We start from the raw sequence: 14,416 nt of genomic DNA on the forward strand, positions 1-14,416 counted from the left end.
TATTATTTTAGTGCTACATACTCTGGGTTTATTAAGTTCAAAAAAGAATGTTTATCAGAGAAGGAATGAAGATGATGGAATTGTTGGAAATTATATTTAGTTTATGGTGCAATATAGATAACATGGAGACTTACTATTTTTATTGCCTACTTTAATGTGAAACAATATCAAAGGTTCATGACCCATATTAGGTCAAACTTTATAAGGATACTTCAATAAACGTCACTGTGTGATAAATTGCTCAACATCAAATGTTTTTGAGAGTGCTAGATTAAGTGGATAAGGCTTGGAATATTATAAATAGTCTTGTGATTGCACATGTTGAATGAGCATCGCAAGAAGCTGCTTCATTTATTAGAATCACATTACTACAAAATGAATCTTCAAAAGCTGGATGCTGCAGTTATACTGTACTACTTTCTGCTTCAAACACCCATCATTTTTAGGCAGAGTTTTGCAGATGCACGAGTGAATAAGAGTTTGCACATAACTTTCCTCACAAGGAAAAATCAAACTGGTCACCATGTAACTAAATGGGCTATAAATGAAGACTCTTCAAAGCTGCCAGATGGGATAGCAATAGATTTGAAGAGCAGCATTACAGAGCAGGGTGGAGTTATCTCTTTCCATCTTGGAGGCATCTTAACAGGTGGGTGTTCTTTTGAATTCATATGCAACATGCTTTCATGATTGTAATCGCTTAACACTCCAAGAATCCTAGGATTGATTTATTAAGATTCTCCTAATATGTTCTTTGCCAAGCCATTCAATTCCAGGCCTAGAAAGGCATAACTTGGCTCTCATACTTCATTGATGAGGTTTTCATGCTGCTATTTCTTTATTTATATGATTAATTTACTACAGGTCACAAGCAAACTATGTTTCAGAATAGCTTCACTAAGTTTTTGTGTTTTTTAAGTCTATTTTTCTACAGTATTCTCTCATTAGCCTCCTAGCTTGCACATCTATACCCATTCTTCTCTAGTCATTCTTTAGTCAAAATTTTTTTCTACTCTGCTATCATCCATATCCTATAGGTATAGAAAAGATATATATATTTGCTTTAATGTGTGTCTTGACGTATAACTTATTATGAACCATTTCCTATTGCCAAAACTAGTTTTATTTTCCATTGGAATTTTTCTCTTTCAAGGAAAAGCTTATGAGTTTGGTTTTTATTATGTCTTTGGTTCATGGGTGATATTTGCATTCTGTTTTTACTTCATTCATAGGTGGCCATGATTTACATAATATTTAACCTATCCAAAATACATGGGAATTACACATATATGATATTTTAACTTTTTACAAACCTCAAAGAAAACAAACAGTTACTCATGACATTTGAAAATTTCATCTACACTGTGAAGACAATTCTCAAGAAGGAACTTATGTAGCTGACTTTTAAATGTTACTTGTGTCATCAAGACTTTCAAATACAATGGGAAAGTATAGTAAAACTAAATGCTCAACTCTCTGGACCTAAGGAACAAATGATGCTTTCAATGTTCTAGAATTCTGCCATACACAAAGAGCATGCATGTAATATGGTCTTCTTTCCACTTCAGATGATTGTCTTCATTCAATATTTATTGCATACAAATTGCATTTTTCATTCATTTCCTTGTGTAACTTTGTACCAAAAACAGGCTTTTCATGGTAATGTGACATATTCCATTTTTCTCTATTAATTTAAATAAGCCTTCATATGTAAACCCCATCACATTATCTTCTACAATATCTTGAGGGTCATGGACCACGAATTGCCTTCATTATACCTGTTAGGCAAAAGTAGACTCAGCTGAACTCAATGAACCTCTGGCCCTCCAGAATACACTCCTCCTAACATCGAAAACTTTTGCCTTGGAATTGCCCTCCATGATCTATGAGCAGTTGTGACTAAGGGTTCTCAGCCTGATCTCAAGCACATGCAACTATTTTTGGTGGTGCCTCTTATGTATTCTGGCAGACTTATCTTTCTCAAATCCTATCTTCTATCTCTAGATCTGTACCTGACCACCACGATTCCTTGAATGACTCATGGAATGTGCTCTGCACATGATCTTGAGCCTCCTTTGGAATTGCCATGGAGCATCCTCATAATAAACACCCCTAAGAGGTGATAATGAGCTCCTTATTCAGCCTTTCAATCCCTTCTGGTATTATTGGTCATCTGTCATGGGTCTCTAAGAGAATTGCTTCCTTGGTAGATGGTAGGAATGGATAGCCTACAAAGTACATCAGCATTAATAATTGGATTCCATGGTTTTTATGTAAGTGCATTGAGTTGATCTCAATAATACTTTCCTAGCAACAGCATGTAGGGAGTCTATTTCTCAGTAAGCCCAGTAGCAGTAATGGTAAGTCCTTATCTTCTGTCCATAGAGGTAATTGTGGAACCTCTTGGCTCCCGAAAAGTTTGCAAGTGCCTCCTTTTCAATCTGGGCATATTGGTATTTGTGCTGTACATAGTTCATGAATAGAACACATTAAGTGTTCCCTTATATGGTCATATTTAATGACACTATGGGTGACTAATACCATTCTTGAATGCAACCATTCAACCTCCCCCTTGTCCAATAACCATTACAGAAACTTAGCAATGGTTTTATTTATTTATTAAAATCCACATGTGCTGATAGACAGTGTCAGGTGGCACACAATTGCCATCAAGGAGCACATGGTAAAAGTTTTATACCACCAAGAAGGCTTGAAGCTCTTCCTCATTCTTTGGAGTTGGTTTATGGTAAATTTCCTATATTCTCTCCTGCTGGGTGAATACCATGTTCATCTATTTCAAACTCAAAGTATTTAATGCTAAATGCTATGAGATATGTTTTTCTCAGCATGAATTTTTGCCCTTGAGGATCTACAGGGGACTTCTCTGAGACTCTGGGTTAAGTTCTGGATAGTTGCTAGTTGTCCCACGGAGGTGGACATTATCAAAATAAAGGATTGTCCATGGGCAGCTCACTAGTAGGATTTCAACGAATCTCTGAAAAATCCATGGTGCAATAGATACTCCAAACTGTAGGCGATCTTATTTCCATGTGCAACAACTGCTTATGTCCTTGCAGATTCACTGTCATAGGCCTGTGATGAATTCAATTTGGGAAAAATACTTCCCCCTGATAGTTCTGAAAATATTTTATTTTTATAAATCTGAGTAGGGTGACTCAGTGACTTTTAAAACCCTTTCTAATTTTGCATTCATAGTCCCTACATAATCTGACATTCTCATTGGATTTTATTACTGGCATGACAGGCAAGGCTCACTCAATATGTGTGACTGGCTTGAGTATTCCTTGTTTGACTAGTTACTCATTCTCTTGATCTGCCTTTGTTCTTAAGGCATATGGTATGGTCCTCATCTGGATTGATATAGTCAAGGTTGAGCTTTACTGGATTCTCCCTGAAAGTTTTGAATCTTTCCAGGAACACTTCAGGGAATTCAGCTCAAACAATTCCCAAAGCTAGATTGTCCACCTTTATTATTCTGTTGATGGATATTCCCCAATTTTATTATTACAATTATTCCCCAATTGAACCAATTAGGTCCCAGTGGACGCCTATGCTCCTTTTAGGTAACCAACTGTGGAAGCTCATCGAAATTCCTGTATCTGACTCTTGCATTGAAAGGGCCTAGAACTCAATTTGTCTCTTGTTGTAATCCTGTATAATTACTGACAATTCTTGAGAATTAACCTAGGAGGTCCCCAAGAGGAAATAAAAGTAGGCAGTAGGGTGATTAATTTAGTCAGGTTTGAAAACAAGTGATAGTATTGCTTTACAACAGCATTTCAATAACAATTGGGGTGTACATAGCCCACAAGAATGTTTAAGTGAAGAGGTTCTCCAGAAAAAGGAAAGATAAGTTAAAAATTACATCAAGTAAGAGGAAATAAGCTAAAACAGGTAGATGAGTTTTTGTATTTGAGCAGTATTTTGGAGGAAGATTAGAATAGCAGTTCTGGTATTAGGAGCAGAATTGTGTTGGCAAAAGAGACATCTGCAAGAAGGAAATTGATGGTTGGTATGCTAATTAAGCATGCAAAGTTAAGATTATTGAAGACTAATATGGGGCATAATGCTGTATAAATCCAAAACCTGGTCTCTGAGATCCCTTGAGATATAGGTATTGAGGAGAATTGAGAAATAAGTGGACAGAAAGGGAGACCCATGTTGGAGTATGGTGAGAGAAGAGACGAAGTTGCTAGGTAAAATTTGCAACAGGTATAAAAAATGGACAAAATAAATATTGGAGGGTGGTGGGGTGTTAAAAGGTGTAATAGACGGGAGAACATTAGGTAAGCAAAGCAGAGGAAGAGAGAGAATGGGGTCTTTTAATGGCATGAAAGGGCAAACAAGATGGTGCCCATGCATGTTGTACGGTAAGCAAGAATAGGTTCATGTGATAAATATTAATTGTTAGAAACCCTTCAAAATCTACCTATAATACGAGTTAAGTAGATTTCTAACAATGAAAATATGTTGATGAGGGTGATTTGATTGGGAATATGATCACTTTAAATCAAGGATTTACCTTAATTTCATTAGACAATCAATTCCATCAAGAAGTTTGAAAAATTCAGCAATTTCCTGCATTATCCTTTTGGTAACTTTTACATTTTGTTGATTTACATTTGGTGCAAAAAATGTTATCTCCTGAAAATAGATGCAGAGTTCTATTGAAAGATACAATGACAGAGAAGAGTATGTCATTAATAAGGGAAATGAGAGGATGGCCCATATGTAGTACATTATCATCTTTAATTATTCACAAAATGTTTCTGTAATCATTCATGAGCTCCCTGTTATATTCTACGATTATGTACCTATAATTTTTTTTATGGGCATTTTATATAAATTTCAATTTTAGTGCCACCAAACCTTCCAGCAGGATATGAATATTTTCCTGGAATTGGGTATTACAAGTTCTACACAGATGGCGTGAATTCTTTTTCTGATGCTTCTTCAAAATGTATGAAGGATGGCGCCCATTTGGCAATAATCAATTCTGAAGCTGAGGCTGGTGTATTGGTGTCCCTCTTTCTAAGGAATCCAAAAGCAAAGGACTATGCTTTCATTGGCTTTCATGATATGCATGAAGAGGGCAAATACGTCACCGTGTTTGGTAAGTGCTCTTTACTTAAGATCCGCAGTTATTTTTCTGTTCGTCAGCAAATGTATTCTCAAATGAATGTTACATTTGCAAAAAGTTGAGAAGTGCATCAACTTGAGTTTAGAAACTATGTAAAAAATCTTCTCTGTGACTTAAACAGTTTCTAATGCCTTTCTTAACCTGCTCTGATTGATCATCTAGTCATTTAACATCTTCCCAAATCATTACCCAGAATATTTTGAAATGACCACTGATTGCATAAATTCCGAGTTGACAGATTTACAAAAGCATTGGTGATAATTTTATGAGATATGAAAGTTGTTTTGTCTTTGCAAAAGAATAATTTTTTATCAAATTCAGCAGAGTAAATACCAGAAAAATGACTTTTGAGTAATAACTGAATTTGAAGCTAGTTTCCTCAATTTCCTGCTGAGTGCTCAAGTCTATTTAGCTATTGATATATCCTCTTAGACTATGCATTTTAAGGGCTTAAGGAACAAGATGATTTGAGAAATGTTGCCTTACACATCTAGACTACCTGGATGTAAGGGGATACTTTGGCAGTTTAACTGGCTAAAGAAGGTACTTGAGGGATCAAAGCTCAAAGATTTTTCTGGGTTAATGGCTTTTATTGAAAAATTTTTTTGTGAAATTCTAACATTTATATTCACACCAGGGACTGACTCTCCTACAGTTAGTTGTGCAATGTCCTACAGTTTCTTTGAAATTTAACCAATTATTAAATGGGGATCACTTGAAATTGGTAATAATAAAAGCCATTGGATGTTAACCTAATATTGTTTCATCATTTCTGGCTAAAATCCTTGTGAAATTTTCACCATTCCTTAGGTGATCCTTTGGAAATGACATCTTACACAAAATGGGCTGCTGGTGAGCCAAGTAAAACTGAGGATTGTGGATCTCTTCATCGTAGCGGTGGATTGAATGACATTCATTGCAATCAGCAAGAGTTATGGCCATTTATCTGTGAATATGATCTTTCTTGGAATGAATTTTAATAAATAAACTATTACTGTAAAAGCGAAAGTACCTTACATTGTTCATATATAAATTTCTACCAGAGGAGTTCTTCTCTGTAACAAAACAAAAGGGCCTTATGATAATAAAGAACAGATAGTAGCAATTTTCCACTGTATAAGTTTAATTGTATGGATGGGTTTTGATGTAATACATCATCTTCATTGCCTGAAGATGATGAAATACATTGTCTTCCACCTAAACCTTCCCCCTTCCCAAAACCCACCTTCTACAAAACCCAGTCGTACAATTAAACTTATCAAGTGGAAAATTACTACTATCCATTCTTCATTATGTTTGAATTTCACCACATGACGCCTGAAACTGCTTAATTAGGCATTATGATTCTTTCGTGGTAATAAAAGTGGTTAGAAAGATTCAAAAAATAAAAGTGATATACATTTGGATGAAAAGTGAGCATGTTCATATATATAGGGTATGAATAGGCAGGAACTTATAAATGGGAAGAGAATAATAGGAAGGTTTAGTTAAATAGAGGGATACATACTATGTGGCTAACCTGTTATTTTAACTTAGACACGGACAAGTGGAAAGATACCAGAAGACTTCAAGAAAAGTACAATGATTGCAATACCGAAGAAACTGAAAACAGATAAATGCGATGAACACAAAACATTTAGCCTGGTGACTCAAGCATAAAAAAACCCTTACTCTGATAATTAGAGGAAGGATGGAATGGAACTACTCAGAAAACAAATTCAGATTCAGAAAAAACTGAGGAGAAGAGAGGCAATTCTCAGCTTGAGAGTCTGGCCGAAAAAATGAGACACGGAAATAAGCCATTATATGTGACATTCATGGACTTGGAGAAGGCCTTTGGCAAAGTCGAATGGAGCAAGATGTTCAAGATACTAGAAGCACTTGAATTGGACTACAATGACAGAAGAATTATCCATAACCTCAGCAAGTATCAGGTTACAATAATAAAAACAAATTCTTGGATTTCATATGACTCCTCCTCTCTTTATGCATGTGCGTTATTATTCCATTCTTCAAATAATTTTGTACAACTTAACTTTGCAGTAATAATGAAAAAATAATAACACTTTCCCACTAGATATCTAGTGGAAGAGTGTCATCATTTGGTCATTACTATGTTCGAATTCCACCACATCACACCTGAAACTACACTTTTAAACTTTCCAGGCCAAAAGGTATCATTTATTTGCACGGATGACAGTATCTTCCCCCTGAAACTACTTACAACATTTCATTAAATATACTAACATTGCCGGCAGATGTCCATTCTTCAAACTTCCTACTGCTGTTACCTCATTTTCACTCATTCATCAATCTCACGGCACTCATTTTCATCACACAAGCTGTTCGGCTCAATTCCACTGTCCACACCACTATTATATTAATCCTTACTATAACCCCTTCCAAAAAATTCAAAATACCGGTTCATCTCATATAGTCACTTTCACTCTTCATTTCATTCATTCCTTAGCTCTTCATACGAATTTTCAAAACAGGCTCTTATTTTCTATGAAGTCTTTTTGAACTCATTCTTCGTATCTCTGTACACATATATTCTATCCTCTGGTCTTCCTCTCCTTAGCTGTAATCATCATATATGCCTCTTTCCGTGCACTCACAGAAAATTTCACTCCTTGATTCAACTAGATATTTTTTCATTCTTCTGACCACACTCATACAATTTCTATGCATTCAGCAATCATTGATTTCAAATTCTCCCAAGGACCACTTACACTTTCTAGTTTCAATACAGTCTTCTGATCCTATCTCATTAAAGTACTACTCTTCATCAAGCACGCCTTAACCCTATATTCTCACATCATTTACTTCTTCTCTCAATTACTTCTGTGTCACAATCTTACTTTCATTATGCTCTTCCTTCCCAAACCTCCTTTCAAATAGTAACTGGTGGTCTTTTCAATTTTCAGCACCTGTCATTACTCTTACATCCATCATTAATGATTTTTCTCACAACAAATTACTCTGGAATTTGCATACATATGAATCACTTTAGACTCAAACATGTCATTGCAAATAATCCTTTTTGCATCCACACACTGTTCTCAATGCCACTAAATATTGGCTTTATTTTACAGAGGCCCCTTCCAAAAACATTCACGTCTCAGAATACAAATACCCAGTAAGAAAACCCTGGCCTACTTTTACTAAACAAGCTACTATCCTTACTTCTTACCTGCACTTCCTGAAAGGTCTATCTTGGTAGGTACTCTACACCATTACTCATGCCCCACCATATTTAGTGTACTGACATACTCGAATGATTTCGAAGCCTCACCTAATACAACACAAGGTGACACCCTACACTAAACCCTTTTAAAATTATTCACTTTCAGCCTCCCTCCATTCTTTTCCTCCTCTATCTTGCTCGCATAAAATTTTCCCCTCATCCATTATCATACCTTATTTTGATTTCGTACCGGCTACCGCTATGTATTGACAATATGCTGTTTAGTTTTCACTGTTAGAGCATATGTCTTGATGTGCATAATTTATTTGCTCAAAATTATTCACGTGTAACTGATATACAATACTGCTATCTGTAATCACTTGTGGACGAGATTGAGTACTTTTTAATTTGCCTTTTTCAACTTGATTTGTTTCCACATCCTAATTTCTCAGTCACCTCATTAAGCTCTCCTGCAATTAGCTCATTTTACATCCAATGATACTCTATCCAATGAAAATCTCATTCTAACCCTCACTACGTACATGGAAGGGGATGAAGTCATAAGAGGAAAGTCAGCTGAGGAATTAAAATCTTTTACAGGTCATTATTGAATGCGCACAAAATAAGGAATCCTCAGTAATGGGTTATCAAGGTGAGAAGGAAATTTTTGTAATACTATTTGCTTTCATAGGACTAGGGACCACAGCCCATTGGTAAATCATAAACATTGATCTATGGATTCTTCTTTCCTGAAGTTTTTCACAGTAGTTCATAAATATTACTTGTCTCAATTACAGCTGTTGAATTTATGATTTCATGAGAAACATCCTACTTATTCAGTAATATTTTAAGGGCAAATACAAGAACTGAGTCACTTTTTTATCACAATCCTACGGACAAGACATCACAACACATATCAGCAAGCATTTACCCACAAAGGGCCTGCAATCTTACTGTAAATTGGTGGTTTAGAAAATATAGCAAACTTTTTGCTATTCAAAATTATCCTACGAAAACACCTTATCTGTTAACTGTGAAAGTAGAAGATACCATGAACTTGGAACTTTGAGCAGGTAAGTTAAATGGAAAATGCATTTGTTGGCACAAGGCTCCATTTAAAACTGTAACCTCTTATTTTAATGAACACAGATTTTTACAAATTAAAAAGACTTGTAATTTCAACCACTTTATTTTCAAAAACTGTTTTAGGGTTAACATGTGCATGGCACTCAATTATAACAAGTATGTGTGCATTGTAATGTTGAATAAGTATCCAAAATGTATTTTTATATTTGATTGTATAAATCCTAAAATTTATAGCAGCACCTTTGCATACATGGTTTGTTAGATTTATCATTGACCTATGGATCACTCAAATAAATATGTACATTTTACACACATATGCATACCATTAAATATGGGAATAATAATAGAAAATTCCAATAGCCTGTTTTTTGCCAATTACACATGGCTATTCATTTTTAAAAGACAACAGAGAAAATATAATAGATGATAATAATTCAATGATATAAAAGCCGCAAAAAAAATGAGGAAATTTAACAAATTTATTTAAATTTCCCAAGATATAACAATACGTATAATTAATGCCATGTTCAATTTATATTAAAACAAGTTATGACACTTTCAATAATTGATCAAACTTAAACAATATCCTTTAAATAAGAAAAATTTCAGGATTTCTTTCATCTTGTGGAAATACTGTCAAGAAGATCCAGAAACTGTACAGCATGGGTTCTATAATTATTATCATACAGAAAACATCTTTATTAATATTTAAAGTTTTCCGAACAATAAAGTCAACCAGTTGATATGAATTTGGAGTGGATTGCAGTTCATGAATAACACACACCATTTAAGTTACATTTGTACTCATTAAAACATCCAATTTCTTACACAATAGTACTTGTAATAAAGTTATTATTTACACCATTTGTGATGAGCATAGGTTTACCTCTGGCTTTGTAAAAAGAGAGATAAAACTTATTTGTTCATTCAATAAATACTTAAATGGCTACAAAATTATATTTTGTAAAAATTCACAAATATTACAATTCATTCGAATATAATAAGTGAAGCAAAAATGTTGATGGCATAAAAATGATTTTCTAAGAGAAACCTGTACTAGAATAGTCTTTGTGTTCCAAAACTGTTTTTATGAACACATGGTAAGACAAAAATATACACAAGTTGGATGAATGAAACCAAAACACCTCACAGAAGCTACTCTGACCACATTCACATACTATCAATTGGTCATTTTAAGTCCACCTCTCAAGAGTCTTTTAAATCAACAGATGGACAATTTATGTGATATGAAGAGTCAGTCAAACCAATGTTAACAACATTCTAATAGCCTAGTTTCAATGGCAATGCTGCATTATTGACATTTCGATGCTTTTCTAGTACAGGTTTGAATTTGTCACCAAATTCACTACTGCCCATAATAATGTGACATGATGAAACAATGGAAAGAGGAATTTCAACAGAAATACATCAAACCAGATAAATGGAAATACAATAATTATAAAACACATTTCCAATTTCAATGACTCAATTATTCATATTAAGCCTCCCTTCCAAAAAAGTCCTAAATGCAATTGATGAGTATGTTAGGAACTACCTTACTGACTCACCACAGGAACATTGAATAATGTTCATTTGATTCATTCCTTATGACTACTTCCCTTATGAATTTCAATAACATTATGCTGAAGCAGGAGATTTAAGGAGTAAACAAACAAAAACATGGAGAAATAAAGATTTGATATTAGTGATTTTCTAACAACAAGTAGTTTTCAAAGGCAACTACATGCCACAACCATCCTAGTTATTCATCAAAAAGATAACTAGTTTTATGTAGTCCTAAATTTGCACAATTCCAGAAAATTGTACACATTGGTAAAAATGTAAAATTGATCCTTTGAGAGACAATGAAATAAAAAACAATATGCAGATAACCCACTCAATGAATTTTTAGAGAAATTGTTTTTGTCATATTCTTCAATCTTTGTTTTACTCATCAATGGGCTCAAGGCCATGAAAACAACAACTGCTGACACAATGTGGCAGCTCGGAGAGGTCATGGATAGTTGGGGAGGGTCAAGGGGTTTACTGGGGTGATCATATAACCTGAGTGGCATGCATAAAGTTCACTCTGCTTTTATTTTCTGATAATGATTCATTGTACTTTGCTTCGGCTTAAAATATATATAAATGAGGGAAAAATTCATTAAATATGCACTCTCAAAAACAAACAATATGAATATACGCAGAAGGAATGATTAGTGCCATAGCTTGGGAAACTAAAAAAATATGTGAGGCACGAGCACACACACTTCCAGTAACAACAATACAGAAATTGTCCAAAAACTAAATTTCAAGTTCAGTTAGTCTACTTATGGCGAAAAATGAGAAAATGAAAGGTTAAATTTAATACATGAAAAACTGTTTTGCATACATGAGTAAACCATCCACAAAGGCCGAGAATATTACCGTATATCAGAGGACTTGATGGAAAAATAGCAATATAAATCAAATATTACAGTCAAATTTTGATGACAGTTAAAAGATGAAAATCAGAAAAGGAATATTCATGTCATGGATGACTAATAAGATGTAACAAGTAAGCAAGGACCAATGTCAGCATCATAAGACAAAAAAGGAAAGAACATTAAGACAGAGATCTGATGACTATGTTTACGGAAAATATTAATCACAGAGCATTCATTAGTTAAAACGAATGTGATTACACTTGCAGTTCTTTTCATTTTTGGTAGAAGACGCCAGATGAATGGCCTAACAATTATAAAACAGCATTGACCAAAACAACGGCTGTGAAAAACATGCCATTTCATTGTTTGCCCACATCAGTGAAAACAACCGCATGGCTATTAACATTTACAAGAGAGCAAAAGAATCAGCCAACATTATTTAATATGTAGTCTTACAGTAAGAAATATGAGACTGCACAATCAATACCTATCATGCCACCTTTCTCATTCATGGATGTGGAAATATTTTTATTCAAACAAAATATTAATTTTTTGGACTTTTTTTAAGTAATGATATTTTGCATAACCCTAACAAATATCAATGGGCACATGCAAAATTATTCTAAGGGCTATCACTGCTACTAGCAATGACTGAACCATGTTTCCAGGAAATTTTTTTCGTACCAAATTCCTACAGATATATTTCATTACGTATTATCCATTACAGTCTTTCTCTGCCAAAAAATAAACAAGAAACCATTATTAAAAACCTGCAGCAGACAGCCAATGTTAACTAAACAGTACACTAATTAACACAAAATTTGGCACCAGAAATCTATTCCAATTTCATGCATTGAAAAGCATGCACAAATCATTCAGGATTTGAACACTGCATTTGATTTTCAAAGATTTTGGTGCATGCATGTGTGCAGCATACGTTTTTTGGATCGCGATTGCTTGGCAATGTTCTACTAGATTCGTGGTACACAAACACGTTTGAGAGAGTTGATGTACCTTTTGTAAAAAATCATTTTCTTTCCCTCATCTTTCAAAACACTTTTTTGAGTCATAAACATCCAAGTTATGCACTTGGATCACATGACTGGTGCATTCCATCAAGCGAACTTATATACCTCAGACAAACTAGCACAAATGTTGTTGGAATGAGGAAATAAATAGGATGAGAGATCATTACTCGAGCACCCAATAATTACAAAAATGTGGAACAATTTGGCAGAGGAAACAAATTCACAGAACTTGTTTCAAATATGCACAGAGCTGTTTATTTCGACAGGCATATGACCAAAGTAACTCCACCAAAATAATGATAATAACAATTATAATAAGCAACATAGTTTCTCACCATATACTTTACAAAATCCCCAGCAAATTCCAAGGGCATTTAAAAATAAAAATGCCACAGTCGTGCACACTGGCCAACACCACTCACTCGAAGAACTGGAAGGACTGTTTGTGAATCAAATGCAGCTCTCTAGCATCCAAACCGTTCTCCCTTTGCCCCCCAAAGATCTCGGTGTTGACTCTTCTCCCTTCTCGCTGCTCTTGACAGGAGACGCTTCCCCCCCCTCCCTCTTGAGGGGGGTGCGGTCCTCTCAGAAGGCCTCCACAAAGCTTGCCGGGAAGAGGCCTGTGCGTCCAGTCCTCTGGAGCGTTCCCTTATACCAACCATCGTCCCTCTTGCGGTGCACATAAATCACATCTCCAACTTTCAGCTCAAGCTCATATTCACTGTTGGGGGGATATGCCACAATGCACTTGAACCTGTGTCGGGAAGTTTGGAAAAGATAATTACTCCAGTTGATCTTGCTGACCCTACAAGGGAATTACATCACATCCTCGGGAATAAAATTTAACAGTAAAATCCTGATATAATGCTTCAATGGGTAAACAGATCAACACTAAGAGCTTTTATTACTGATTTTGATAATACTATCACCCATTAGCTAATTCCTTCAACTTATGAGCTTAGCTATTGCAATAAGCATTTTACATGCTTGATCTAAGGATATCAATTGCAAAATTATTACTTTGGAATATGATACAAGATGCCTTTATATCCTCTATAGTACTAGTATTCACAATGGGTTAGTCAGTAAGTCCTCCATTTGTGATAGCGATACCCGGGCAAAAGTTCTAAAGGGAAGGTTGCATGTCTTTCAAAGATTTATCTAAGGAATTCATTTCCAAAGGGATGATTGTATAACAGGAATAAACTAGGTTTATACAAAAAACTAACAGACTAGTTTTTATGAAAAAAGTGGCAGGAATGAATAATAAAGGAGCAAAAACTACAAAAATATATGTATATAAGGTAGTTTTTACGTTTGAAGAATTTTTTAAACTTAATATAAAAAAGCAAGTAGTACAAAACAATCTATTGGGAATGATATCACTTGAAATCATGGATGTTACACTGAAGTTTTCACAATTATCAAGGCCTGAATATTTCGTAGAAAATATAAATTTCCCCTTATTATTTTAATATCCCTACAATCAGGAATTATATTTAAACAATAAAAACACGAGTCAATTCAT

The 14,416-nt window shown here is 34.6% G+C and overlaps 2 protein-coding genes across 4 annotated transcripts in view; one reads left to right on the forward strand and one right to left on the reverse strand.

Annotated features, from left to right (window-relative positions):
- The first annotated feature begins 375 nt into the window (after positions 1–375).
- On the forward strand, positions 376–6,141 carry LOC139698003 (hemolymph lipopolysaccharide-binding protein-like). The gene is made up of 3 exons (XM_071596859.1): positions 376–649; positions 4,880–5,134; positions 5,972–6,141. The coding sequence occupies exons 1-3, from the start codon at positions 376–378 to the stop codon at positions 6,139–6,141; spliced, it is 699 nt and encodes a 232-aa protein (XP_071452960.1).
- A 3,381-nt stretch (positions 6,142–9,522) lies between these two features.
- The window catches only part of POSH (Plenty of SH3s), a 37,619-nt gene continuing 32,725 nt past the window's right edge, over positions 9,523–14,416 (reverse strand). For all 3 annotated transcript variants that reach the window (XM_071596324.1, XM_071596323.1, XM_071596322.1), the window contains one exon: positions 9,523–13,642. In XM_071596324.1, coding sequence (XP_071452425.1) covers positions 13,474–13,642 — 169 coding nt within the window. In that variant the 3' untranslated portion in view covers positions 9,523–13,473. The remainder of the gene's footprint in view (positions 13,643–14,416) is intronic.

This window comes from Hetaerina americana, unplaced genomic scaffold (assembly GCF_022747635.1).
Source record: "Hetaerina americana unplaced genomic scaffold, ioHetAmer1.1.p SCAF_8, whole genome shotgun sequence".
NCBI classification, from domain to species: domain Eukaryota; kingdom Metazoa; phylum Arthropoda; class Insecta; order Odonata; family Calopterygidae; genus Hetaerina; species Hetaerina americana.